This window comes from Carettochelys insculpta, chromosome 9 (genome assembly GCF_033958435.1).
Source record: "Carettochelys insculpta isolate YL-2023 chromosome 9, ASM3395843v1, whole genome shotgun sequence".
NCBI classification, from domain to species: domain Eukaryota; kingdom Metazoa; phylum Chordata; order Testudines; family Carettochelyidae; genus Carettochelys; species Carettochelys insculpta.
The window spans coordinates 58727890-58740903 of record NC_134145.1 but is presented as its reverse complement, the minus strand read 5'-3'; the positions used below and the strand labels follow the sequence as shown (position 1 = coordinate 58740903).

At 47.8% G+C, this 13014-nt stretch overlaps 1 protein-coding gene across 4 annotated transcripts in view; it reads right to left on the bottom strand.

Annotated features, from left to right (window-relative positions):
* LOC142017614 (ADAMTS-like protein 2) overlaps window positions 1-13014 on the bottom strand; it is a 40947-nt gene that overhangs the window by 26994 nt on the left and 939 nt on the right. For all 4 annotated transcript variants that reach the window (XR_012646560.1, XM_075002668.1, XM_075002669.1 and 1 more), the window contains exon 2: window positions 2333-2475. Coding sequence is in view for 3 of the 4 variants with exons in the window: in XM_075002668.1 (XP_074858769.1) it covers window positions 2333-2475 (143 nt within the window). In the remaining variant the exon portion in view is untranslated. The remainder of the gene's footprint in view (window positions 1-2332; window positions 2476-13014) is intronic.

Here is a 13014-nt window from a genome sequence, read left to right as displayed (position 1 = left end):
CAGCCCTTGATGGGGCCACTTAAGGATCTGGGACAAACTTCATATAAAAAAAAAAAAAAATCTGTTAGGGATGATGATTGGTCCTGCTGTAACTGTAGGGGACTGGCCTTGATGACCTTTCCAGCTCTGTGAGAGAGAGGTAGAAGCCAACAGGGATACCTATCCTTCAGCTGCAATCTCCAGGGTTACCAATGGCAGGTCATTAAACCTTGATAGCCCTCTAGTTACATGCATTTTTTTCAGGCTGCCTGCAGACATGGGCAGCTATCACCATGTTGTGTGCTTGGAAGGTTTCCTTGGCAGCCAGGAAAACCTTTCTATCTTTTTGCTTTTAACTGCAAGCTTGAATACTGGAGCAAAACCCTACAGTGAGGCGGTAGATTCTGCAGCAAATTCCCTGACTGGGGACTCGGTCAATGGAAAGTCTCAGTGGAATTTGGATCAGGGCTGGAGGACACGGAGCCCCAGCTAGGAGGGCACAGGGGACACGCTGGGGGCACTCAGGCCCTCTTTCCTGTTTTCTCTCTCCTAGGACGGGAGTGTCTGTGCTCCTGGGGCAGAGGTGATTTGAGAATCATGCAGAAGGCACCTCTGCACATTCAGACCCTAATTATGCAGCTCACATAAAGAACATAACAACGGCCATACTGGGTCAGACCAAAGGTCCATCCAGCCCAGTATCCCGTCTGCCGACAGGGGCCAATGCCAGGTGCCCCAGAGAAGGAGAACAGAAGACAATGATCAAGTGATTTATCTCCTGCCATCCATCTCCTGCCCCTGTACTGAAGGCCAGGGCACCATACTTTACCCCTGGCTAATAGCCATTTATGGACCTAACCTGCAAAAATTTATCGAGGTCTTTTTTAAACCCTAATAGAGTCCTGGCCTTCACAGCCTCCTCCGGCAAGGAGTTCCACAGGAAGGGTTTTTCTTCCTCTTTCAAAGGAAGGAAAGAGGGAGGCGGCCGTTCCTGGGCTTCCTCCGCTTAGAAGTGCGTTCATGCACAACAGAATGGACCAGGGGTGGGCAGGCCGAGTGAGTGCTTGGTGCACTCAGACGCCCGCCCTCATTAGCATCCAGGGAGTTGGGAGCAGCTGGTTAAACAGCTGCCTCTCCAAGGGCCCCATTCAGCAGAGGCAGGGGCTTTTGCTCCAGTCCCTCCATCATGGATGAGCTAGGCCGGCTGAGAGACAGCAGAGGGAGTTCACTGGTACATGCCACTGGTGGCTGTGGTGCAGAGGAATGGAGGGGGATTGAGTACCACAAAAAACAGGGGAGGATGTGACTAGCAGCCACCTAAGTCTCACCCTGGCGTACAAATGCGTGCATCTCTCCTGTAGGCCAATCTGAGCTGCACCCTGCTTGAAGCGGGTCTTTGCCCACGAAAGCTTATGCTCCAAAATATCTGTATGCAGACTGCAGAGCACAGTTGCCTGCTGTAACTAACCCATGGATCCTTCTTTATGCCTGCATCATAGAGGATGTGTCTATGACCGCTCCAAGTGCCTTTCACCTCCAGCCGTAGACGCTCGTGCTTCTCGCTCAGGAGGATCTCTGCTCAGTCCCCCGTTGCAACCAACATGGCAGCCTCTGCACCAGCATTAGAAGCATTTCAGGTCCAGAGCTAATCCCACTGCGCCACCCTGTAGGCAGCAGCTCGCCAAGACAGGGGAGAGGGGAGGCGGGAGAGGGATGCATTTTGCGTCATCCCTCCCCGCAGCTGGTAAGAGTGGCTCTGAAGGTACATCTACGCTACCCGGTAGATTAAGCCAGTCAGGGTTGATCTTCCGGGGTTCAGTTTTGCACCCCTAGTGGGGATGCACACAATTGAACTGTCTGGGGTCGACAGTTGACCCCGTACCTTTCAATCTTGTGAAGAATAAGGGAGGTCAATGGGAGGTCTCCCGTCGACCTACATCAGTGAAGACCAGGTAAGTCAATTGCAGACAAGTCAATTCCAGCTGCACAATTGCCGCAGCTGGAATTGCATATCTACAATGGACTTTACACTCAGGTGTAGACATGGCCTACTTTTGCTTGCAGGTGGGCTAGGGGATCAGACTGCAGCTCTGTTCCGGATGCATAAATACCCAATTCTTCCTGCCACGTCCAGTATCTTGGTTTCCGGCAAACACAGAAACAACAGTTCTGGTTTCCACAGCTTGGAACTGTCCGGAGCATGTGAAAGGCTCCCCCAGAAAGGAGAGACTCTCTGTCTGGGGGTTGTCCCCTTCCCCATCCACTGGGTGCCTCCGAGAGCAGGGCACCTTTGTGGCAAAGGTTCACAAGCACCCATGGGTCCAGCATTTGCTGCTGCTGCTCCATCGCTTACCTTTGCTGCAAGCAGTGCCTCTCCCGGGACATCACTCCTCCCCCACAGGTACGGGAGCATGTGGACCAGGAGCTCCACTCGCCCCACCACTTGGTGACCTCTTCCTCCCAGGGGCCTGCTCCTTCTGCTGCCTCACTACTGTCCTGACAAAAACAGAGCAGGGTTAGCTTGAGAATCCCAGCTCTGCCGCTTCCCTTGGGAGGGGATCAGTGCTCTCGTACATGGATCTTTGGGGGGCACAAGAGTGGAAAATCTCACACCTTCTAGTTGGGAGAGGGTAAGCCAGTCGTGGTAGAGTCCAAACTGTGTGTCTCCGACTGTACAGACCCCATTGTCTGTCCCGTCTCGGGCACAGAGTTCCTAGGTTGTTCAGGCTGATAGCTGCATCCACCCCCACCTCTTCTAAGGAGTTCCCAACTCCACAGTTTTTCTCTGCTTCCCAAAGGTGGCCCAGCGGATGACACTGAAAGCAGAGCCCAGGGCTGCTCTAACTTACACCGGGCCTAGGCCAGCCTCTGCACAATCCCAAAACACCAAGTGCACAGAGCTGCCTTGGACCCTACTCCAGCCTGGCTCCAAGCACAGAAACAGGGGGCAGAATCAGGCTTCCAGCTTCCATTCCCTGAATGCAACGTTCACTGGTTGGGTTAAGCTCCAAAATCCCAGTATTTTCCACATCCCCACCTCGCCCCCAAGAGTGCAGGGGCTGTGTTCTGACACTGTGTGCCCCTGGACCGTCAGCAAGCGAGTGGCTTCAGAAGGGTGAGGAGTCACTGTTTTCACAAGGGAGCTGCCTGAGTGCAGCCCCAGTTGACCCTTCCCTGCAACAGGGCTGGGGCCGGTGGAGCTTGAGCACCCACTGCCCCCCCACATCTTGAGGGCATGAAGGAGAGTTATACGAGAGTGCAGGAACATGCTGGATATGAAGGAGCCACAGCCAACAATGTTCTGCTCCAGGTGGTGATGTCTCATGCAGCTCTGTCGCAGTGTATGATCAGCTGCACGGCCCTTGCTTGCTAGCCTCACCTGCAGCTCTCCAGCTGGATTGGCCCAGAGGGGCCCTGCCAAACCCCCAGCCGTTCACCCACATAGCTCTAGTTTCAAGAGTGGGGACGTAGCTGTCTGATCAAATGCTTTGTCACAGCCCCTTGTCCAATGCAGGCATTGGCTTCTTAGCTCCAAATCGGCTTTCGGTGGGATACCAAATAATGGACTCCCCATAAAACAGAGGCTGCGGTCACCTGGCTGAGCACCTATCACCCCCGCCCAGTGCCAGAAGGGACATTGTGCCTGTGGTGTACAGAATCCCCCCCTCAATGAGAGAACTCCGGGTGTATTTTTAATGTCTCTTCACAAGTGATAAATTCACAATCTTTCGCACAAAGGCGCCAATGTTTGAACCAAGAAGCGATGTTCTGCCTGACGCCCTGGAAACGTGTATTGCAATATCTCGCCCGACGGCTCCAGCTCGATTCCCCACACTCCCACCACGAGCTGCCTTGAAAATGCTCTTCCCTGCTCAAATTCATCACATCCCCTGGGGCCGAGTCTTTCTACGGGGCCCGTTGGGGCTGGTCTGTACAGATGCAAGGAACCAAGCAAAGACTGTGCACTCCACAAGGATGGATATACACCATGGAAGCCAAAGCCTTGGGCCCTTTTAGCAATATGGGATCATTAATGTTTCTGTCTATCACTCGGGGAGAAGGAGCTGTGATTTGCTGGGACTCAGTGGATATGCTACAGCTTAGTTCTTGACTGCAAACCCCCTTCCCGACCCCCCGAGTGAGGTTCTAAGAAGTTGCTTGTGTTTAACACTGGCTTGCAGGTCAGCGTCACTTCAGATGCTGGCAAGTGGCAGAGGGGGTCCCAGGACAGTGTGTTCTAGAGTCTCTTGGGGCTGGATTTGCAAAAGGGCCCATTAGGGAGGTTGGGGGTTCAGAGCTCGGATGAGAATCTGGGAGCTGCTGGGTGCTGAGCACTTTCGGAAAGCTGCCTCGAATGGGTGGTGATGAGCGCTGAGCAATCTGACCCTCGGAGACCAGCTCCTCAGCCCTGGGATACGCTGTGACCAGCAACCCCGACAGGCCCGGCCACTAGGATGCTTTCAAAGCAGGCTCTGAGGTTTCTGTGGGCTTTCCTCTGCCTCTCACCCTCTGAACTGCCAGGAACCTTTTCCTCAGAGGCTTCCTGTCAGTGTGGAGGGAAGGTTCTGTCTCATTCATTTCTCGCATTGGCAGACTCTGAACTGGGATCTGGCTCCTGCTCAAGCCAGATTCTTACTCTACCCTGTCTTGACCCCCAGGCTTTCTGAGGAACCAGGGAAGCTGCATCCCAGCCTGTTCTCTGGGGCAAACTGCCCCTCACTGCAACACACTCTTGTGTTGGCAGGGCTGCATGAAATCTATCATCTCTATTCTTAACATAACACTGTCCTGACCCCAAGCAACTTTTTCCCCGGTGCTGGCTTGGTCTCTTATAGGTTCTTTCTTGCCTTTCCTGCAGCTGCCACTTTAAATTGAGCAGAGCTGAGCAGTTGCAGCCCTCGTGTAGCCATTTTGCAGCAGGCTGCTGCCAGCTGCACCTTTTGCTCATCCAGCAGGTAAGAACTTGACTTTCCTTCCCTTAATAATGAGAAAATGGCACAATGTCCACGGTAGGTATCATGTATAACAGTTTAAATAATCCCAGAGCCAGTTACAAACTCTGTATACAGACCTACCACCTCCCCAGAGAGATCACTTCACCCTCCACTAAAACATATCTGTATCTAGCACTGAATGTAGCTAATGTTTCAACAGTATAAGGCGGTGCTTTGCAATGACTCAAGCTAAGTTGTCAGAAAGCATACCTGAGTCCATTGAAATGGCAGAGGGCAGAGTAAACAGAATGGTGTGAGCAGCTGGTAAGTTACGTTCATAACTTCTTGCTCTGGTGAAAGATGTCTGATTGAAGTGAGAAGGTGCTGGGAAGTGCAGCTGTTGCCCTGTTAGGAGCTTTCTAGTTTGTATAGTAACTTGGAGACCTTTTATGAATTAGTAAGTTTTGCCAACTAGCAAAAGAACAGACAATAAAAATATCTGGGGTCACTCATCACCACATTTATTTTGTTTATCTGTTTTTGTCAACTCTAGCTTAGCTTTAATTATTCCTATTTCTTCTCAGAGTAACAGTCAATGTGCTGTAGTCTGTTTGATATAAGTGGTAGGCTCTCAGACAGAAGAGAACTGACTACACTATCTACTATTGAATCTTTATCAGAGGAGGATATAGACCATGAGCTTCGTATGCCAATTATTAAGCACCTTTCAACAAGGGTCAATTTATATAACATTTTTCAGAGCTTCAGGGGAAAGCCAAAAAGGATCCCTAAGAATCCCATATTTTCAGAGCAGTTATTGTCAGACATAAACTCTACCAGCCCACCTTCCTTTTACCACTGATATCACCCAAAAGCTCCAGAGGGAACACTGGGTATGAGGGAGTTCAGGGGAAGGCTAATTAAGACAGGAGATAACAGACTGAAAAACAAGATGGAAAAACAATTAGCCGAAGAGTCAGAAACTAAGTCCATCACAAGCAGAAAATCTGCCAGCCAGTGGGCCCAACGGGTAGTTGGTACTCAAAGAAGCACTCAAGGAAGATGCAGCAATTGTGGAGAAGCTTTGCACTGGTTTTCATTTCAGAGGATGTGAAGGAGATTCCCACACCTGACTCATTCTTTCTAGGTGACAAATCTGGAGAAGTGTCCCAGACTGAGAGAGAACAAACTGATAAATTAATCCCTAACAAGGCACCAGGACCAGATAGTATTCACCTAAGAGTTATGCTATGAATTTGCAGAACTACTAATTGTAGCATGTAACCTGTCATTTAAACCAGCTTCTTGCCCAGATGACTGGAGGATAGCTAATATGACCACAATCTTTAAAAAAGGCTCCAGAGGCAATCCTGGCAATTACAGACCAGAAGCCTAACTTCAGTACTGGACTAATTGGTTGAAACTATAATAAAGATGAGAATTAGCAGTAAGGCTACAATTTAATCATGGTTACTTTTAGTAAAACTGATAGGCAGATCACGGGCAATATACAAAAATTTATGGCCTGTGATCTGTCCATGACTTAAACCATAAATACCCTGACTCAGTCTTAGCTACAGGACAGGGGAAAGTATAGCTTTGGGGACAGGACCACTGAGGCAAGTGGCACCAGTTGCTGGAGCCAACAAGCATTAGCTGCTCCAGCTGAGCCTGGACCTGCCAACATGCAGCTGCTTCAGATTCCCTAGGACTGCTTCAAGGGCTATGCAGCTGCAGCTGCTTCTGCCACCTCACGGACCACGGCTCAGGCTGACCACAGGCCAGTTGCATGGGACTGCCCAAGCAGCAGCCCGTGCAGCTAGCTGCAGGGCTACTTGAACAGCTTACTGCAGAGCCACTTTAACAGTAGCTAGTCTGGCTATCTCTGGGCCACCAGCATAGCTGGCTGTGTGCCAAGCTGTCTGGGTGCCCCTTGGGTCAGCCACATTGTCCACACCAGAGTCAGAATCTGTGACTTCTGCAGCCTCCATGACAGACACAGAGGCCTAACTTTAACCCAATGCTTTGAAGAAGAGCCGACACGGCCTCAATAAATCAAGAGTCAATCATGCCTCACCAATCTACTAGTATTCTTTGGGAGGGTCAACAAACATGTGGACAAGGGTAATCCAGTGGATGCAGTGTGTACTTTCAGAAAACCTTTGGCCTACGTCTACACTAGCACACTACGTCGAAGTAGCCTATTTCAAAGTTAGGACATCGAAATAGGCTACTTTGATGCGTATCGTCTACACGTCCTCCAGGGCTGGTGTCATCAAAGTTCAACGTCGAAGCAGCGACGGGGAGCATCGAAAGGAGCCACCCCGGCAGGAAATGCAGAGCGTCCACACACACACACACACAAGCGCTCCTGGTCGAAAAAAGGGGCCAGCAAAGCCCCAAGCCGTTCCCTTAAAGGGCCCCTCCCAGACACACTTGCCCTGCACAGCACAAGGTCCACAGAGCCGACAACTGGTTGCAGACCCTGTGCTTGCAGCACGGACCCCCAGCTGCAGCAGCAGCAGCCAGAAGTCCTGGGCTAAGGGCTGCTGTATGCGGTGACCCTAGAGCCCCGCAGGGACTGGGCAGAGCGTCTCTCAACCCCTCAGCTGATGGCCGCCATGGAGGACCCTGCTGTTTTGAAGTAGCAAGACACAGATTGTCTACACACGCCCTACTTCGATGTTGAACGTCGAAGTAGGGCGCTATTCCCATCTTCGGATGGGAATAGCGATTTCGACGTCTCATCGCCTAACGTCGATTGCAACGTCGAAATAGCACACGGCGCCTGTAGACGTGACGTGTGCTATTTCGATGTTGTGCCGGCTACTTCGAAGTAGCCAGCTAGTGTAGATGCACCCTTGGTGAGGGAACCCTGACACAGGCTTGAAGCAAAGTAAGCAATCCTGAGATAAAAGGGAAGGTCCTCTCTTGATTCGGTAACTGGTCAAAAGCCAGAAGACGATGCGTAGGAATAAATTACCAGCTTTTTGGAATGGAGAGTAATAAATAGTGGCATTCCTGGATGGGATGAGTTCTGTTCAACACATTCACAAGTTATCTGCAAAAGGGGTAAACAGTGAAGTCGGAGAGTTTGCAGACGCAAGATAGTGGGTTAAGATCAGGGCAGACTGACTTAAGAGATGTCACAAAACGGGGTGACCAGCAAAAGAAGAGGACATGAAGCTCAGTGTTCATACGTGCTAAGTAATGCACACTGGGGAACAAAATCCCAACTACGCAGACAAAATGATGGGAAAGACCTTAGAGTCATTGTGGACAATTCTCTGAAAACATCCACCCAATGTGTAGTGGCTGTCAGAAAAGCTAACAAAATGTTAAGAACTGTTGGGAAAAGGACACATAATAAGACAGAAAAGATCATAATGCCATTGTATAAATCCCTGGGACACCCACATCCTAAATAATGTGTACGTTTCTGGTTAACTTGTCTCAAAAATACATAGGGAAGCAAAAATGACTAAGGGTATGAAAGAGCTTCCTTATAAGGAAGGATCAAAAAACCTGAGTTTTCAGCTAGGAAAAGAGAAGAATAAGAGGAAATATGACCAAGTTCTACGAAATTGTGACTGGTGTGGAGAAAGTAAATAGGGAAATGTAATTTATCAAGAACCAGGGGTCATCCAATGAAAGTAACAGCTGGCTTAAAACAAACAAAAGGAAGTACTACTTCATACCCTGCACAATGATCCTTCATAGCTCATTGCCAGGAGATGTGGTGAAGGCCAAAACTACAATGGTATTCAAAAAATAATTAGAGAAGTTCCTGGAAGATATGTCCACCAGGTGCTAGTGCCCAAAAAGGTGAGGGATGCAACCCCATACTCCGAATTTCAGAGTGTCTCTGACTGCCAGAAGCTGAAAAATTGATGATAAGATGGATCACTGGATGTTTGCTTGTTCTGTTCATTCCCTTTATAACACCTGGCTTTGGTCACAGTTGGAAGTCTGGATATGAAGCTAGATGTACTACTGACGGTCCAGTATGGCCATTCTTATGTTTTTGTCTGGGTTCTTTCACTAGGGAAATTATGGTATGAGAGTGTCCCTCTGTTAAAACTTTGCCAGTTAGGTTGTGCATATAAGGTATGGATAATCACTGAGTTATTTGCATAGCTATTTTGGGGAATGCCACTCAACCCAAAGGTTTTTTAGAACACTGCATATGTGACTGCTCATAAGTTCAAACTGAGTCCAATACTTTTACAGGCCTTTTTACATTGCCTGCATGTTCTTCCTCTGATAAAAAGCTATCTGATTTCTACAAAGAGTTTTTCAATATCACAACACTTTACTCCCTGAATCTTTTAATAGAAAGTTAAGATTTGTGCACAGTAATAAGCATAGCAATTAGTATCCATATCATCTAATCCTACTAGACTGAAAACTATTGACAATGTTTGCTCTGTACATATTTTATGGGAGTTTGGTTTTTGTTAAGGCCTCATTATTTTGTGTTCGGATGGAAGCGGAGAAAACAGGCTTCACCAGAGTCTAGCAAAATTCTGCTAGTAAGACAGGTGGCTCCAAAGCATGTGTTTATGGTGTTTATAACTAGCATTTACCTAAAGTTATTTTTCATTCCAACATGACTTTGTCATCCTTGGATAGTTTAGATAAGGTTAATATTTTGTTTAAAATGAGATTCCACTTTGGATAGAATCTGGTAGAAGTTACAAATATCTTTTTTTTTTTTTTTTAACTTATGTTTGGTCACAATCCTTAGGCTATTCTGCTCCAAGCAGAAAACTCTCTTATCCTAGGGATTTTCAGCTAGCCAAGGTTGAAACCATGTAGAAAATTAGAGGTTTGTGGGGAGAAAGAAAAGAATTAATGACCTTGGATATGCATGTGGAGGTGGGACGAGATCTCTCACTGGCACAAGATCTGATTTCCAGAGGTCCTGGCTTCAAATGGAGTGGTGGGTTCTGATAATCAGCCTCTAACCAACCTGCATTTCTTGTGCAATCAAGTCACTGGGGCTGGGTCTACACTACAGAGTTTTTCTTCTGTTGACATAACTCAGGGAACGTCCACACACTTAAAGCATTCTCTCGACAGAACTCTGCATTTTCCTCGACAGTGTTATCCCTCAAAAATCTGAGGCATAGCAATCTCTGGGCAGAATACTGTCGACAAAAGTGCAGTGTGCCCACTTCTGCCGACAGAGGGGGCCCCATTCCATTTTCTGGCACCAGAGGGCAGTGCAGCCTGGCACCACTCTGTTGACAGAGCAAGTTGCATGTAGACGCAACCCATCGACAGCATACTGTTGAGATTTCCTGTCAACAGTAACTTCTGTCAACACACGCTTCTAGCGTAGACATAGCCTGGGTGTTTGAGGTACATGAGAAATGCAAGATCCGCCCCATATGACTATTTTGTGCCTGGTAAGAAAGAAGAGCTGCTGGTAAACATAGTGTCATAATGTTGATTTAAGGGCCTGATTCTGCCACCCTTACGCTGAATAATGACCAAACAGGCAGAAGCTCCTTTGGGACTACTAACAGAGTAAGGGACCATTTGACTTAAGTGTAGCAGAATGGGGCCCTGAAAGAACCTTGGTGGTGTTATTTATTACTCTTACTCCCATAGCACCTAGGAGCCAGAGCGCAACGGGTCTTGCTCCAGGGCTAACTACTATACAGACACAGAACAAAAAGACAGTCCCAGCCACCTGGCTTTGCTCCATACAAACGCAGTATGATGGATGCACTGTGAACTACATGTACCACAAAGTTTCACTGCCCTGATGTAGCATCACAGGCTTTGTGTTCTCTACTAAGGTGTACTTTTTTACCTTGGAATAACCACAACTGAGGGTCCATGATAGCTAAATCCAGTTTATGTACAATATTTATGGTAACCACATTGCTTTACGGTGGTGAAATAGGAGTACTGGCAAAATATATGGAACAGAAATGGCAACTACTTGAAACAAAGTGCCCTGTGCCAAATCCTGGGCATGACAAGGGTAGGTAGATGAGAAAGGATGTCATCCATTGAAGATTAAAAGTGCAGTATCGCTAACGTCATCAAAAGGTGCCACCTTGGCTTAGCCATGTCACCAGAATGATCCCATACACACTACCTGCACTTGTTCTATACAGAAGAGTGCATGGAGGGAGGGGACATGGAGAAGTCCAGGGTACAACATGGTATATAAAACCATTCAGGAAACCCGCCCCCCCAGTGTAAATGAGGGCTCAAAACATATGTGGATGGAACCTGCTCATTAATTTAACCCCACCCAACCTTTGTGTTGCAATAAACTGATGGTGTCCAATAAGCTAGCCACATGTGGTTATTTGGCCAGGTGAGTGTGGCTAGTTGGCTTGAACAATTAAAAACTCAAATTATTGCATTTTAAATCATTTTTTTTAAAACCAAAGAATGCAAATTTTCAGAGACTTGGAGGGGATTTAAAAAAAAAAACGGTTCGGAAGATCTTTCTGAATTCTAAAGCCATTTTCTGTTAATGTGGCCCATCTGCTGGAGGGAGGCTTTGCCCAGTTCCCACGTGGAATAGCTTAAATATACCGCTTAGGCCAGAAATCATCATCAGCCACAACTTACAGTCTGAATTTTATTCCTGTTTTTGAATATTTACGTGTTATTTACATTTTCAGAATATTGTGGCTAGTATGCTATAGAACTACTTGGACGCGACGGCAACACACCCACGTGTATCAGCTAGCCTGAGGTAAGAATACAGGGACGATCAACCCCTTTAGTTTTTCTGTGAGCTGAACAAGTCAAAGTCAGCTCCAGGTGGTGGCTGAGTAGAGACCTCATCCGTTTTATCACGTGGTAAAAGGAAGGTGTCTTGTCTTCGGTGTGTTTTACCTTCAGCTAGCTCATATATATTGGTGTATTTTTTTTTTTAGCTCAGGATAACTAACATATATGAATTATCCCAAGGTGTAAACACTGTGAGATCAGGCATCTGACGAAGCGGGTCTGTGCCCACGAAAGCTTAGGCTCCAAAATATCTGTTACTCTGTGAGGTGCCACAGGACTTCCTGTTGTTTTTGAAGATCCAGACTAACTCAGTTACCTCTCTGATACTGTGAGGTCAAGAACCTATAATTCTACTGATTATAAATTAGGTGAGATCAGCACTTTACTACTCCCTGGGGTTGACCTTGTCATCATAAAACTAATAGGGCTGGGCTTTATGGTGCAGGACAGTTCACGCATACTATTTACTCCAAGGTAATAAAAATACACCTTCTTTTTAGCAGTGAAGAAAGGGCTGTAGATGGAAGTCGGGCAGGGCAAGGGGCAGCGAATCAACCATCTGCAATACGAAACTACATATGGTTGCTTTGGAAAAGTTTAGCAGAGAGCCACATTGTGCTCAGTGACCCATAACAGCGGAGAGGAGGTGCCGATGCTACACAGAGGAGTGACTGAAGTTAGGATTTTGCCTCCTCCAGTTATAACAACAGAGGTGGTACTTACAGGCCAGGCCTTTGATTGACTGCCCTATAATAGGAGTATTTCCCAGAAGGGTTTTGCAGGTGCTAGGAAACAAGTATTATTAAAGGGGACAAAGCTCTAATGAGAGCCTGGCTGCTGAGTCAGAGGGTGTGTCTCTGCCCTTCCATAAAGGACAAAACAAATGCCTGGAGGGCTCTATTGCTCACGCAGCTGCAGTTAATGGTGAAACAGAGCTGGCTACGCCAGGAGCCTACTTCAGGGAGAGGGCAAAGGGGCAGGGAGTAGGAGGGAAGAAGTGGAGGGGGGAAGGAGAGAATGGATTTTGTTTTCATCTCCATCTGTAGGTTATCGAGCCCTGGTTGTTGGGGTACAAAGAGCACTGCTTCTCTGCTGCTAATAAAACAATAGCAGCACTCTTATCTTTCACAGTACCCCAGCTTTCAAGGCAGGGGTCCATCATTTGGTGGGTGAGGGTAATTATTCCCCTGGACAGTTACAAGCTAATTCTTGACCAGTTTTGTGCACGTCCCAGGGGAAGAGCCTGGCTCGGACAGAATTCTGAGCTGCCAAAAGAAGCGTTTCCCATCCAGTGCTCCTTTCCGAGTGCCAGGGCCAGGGCATCGGAGAGGTCCAGTCC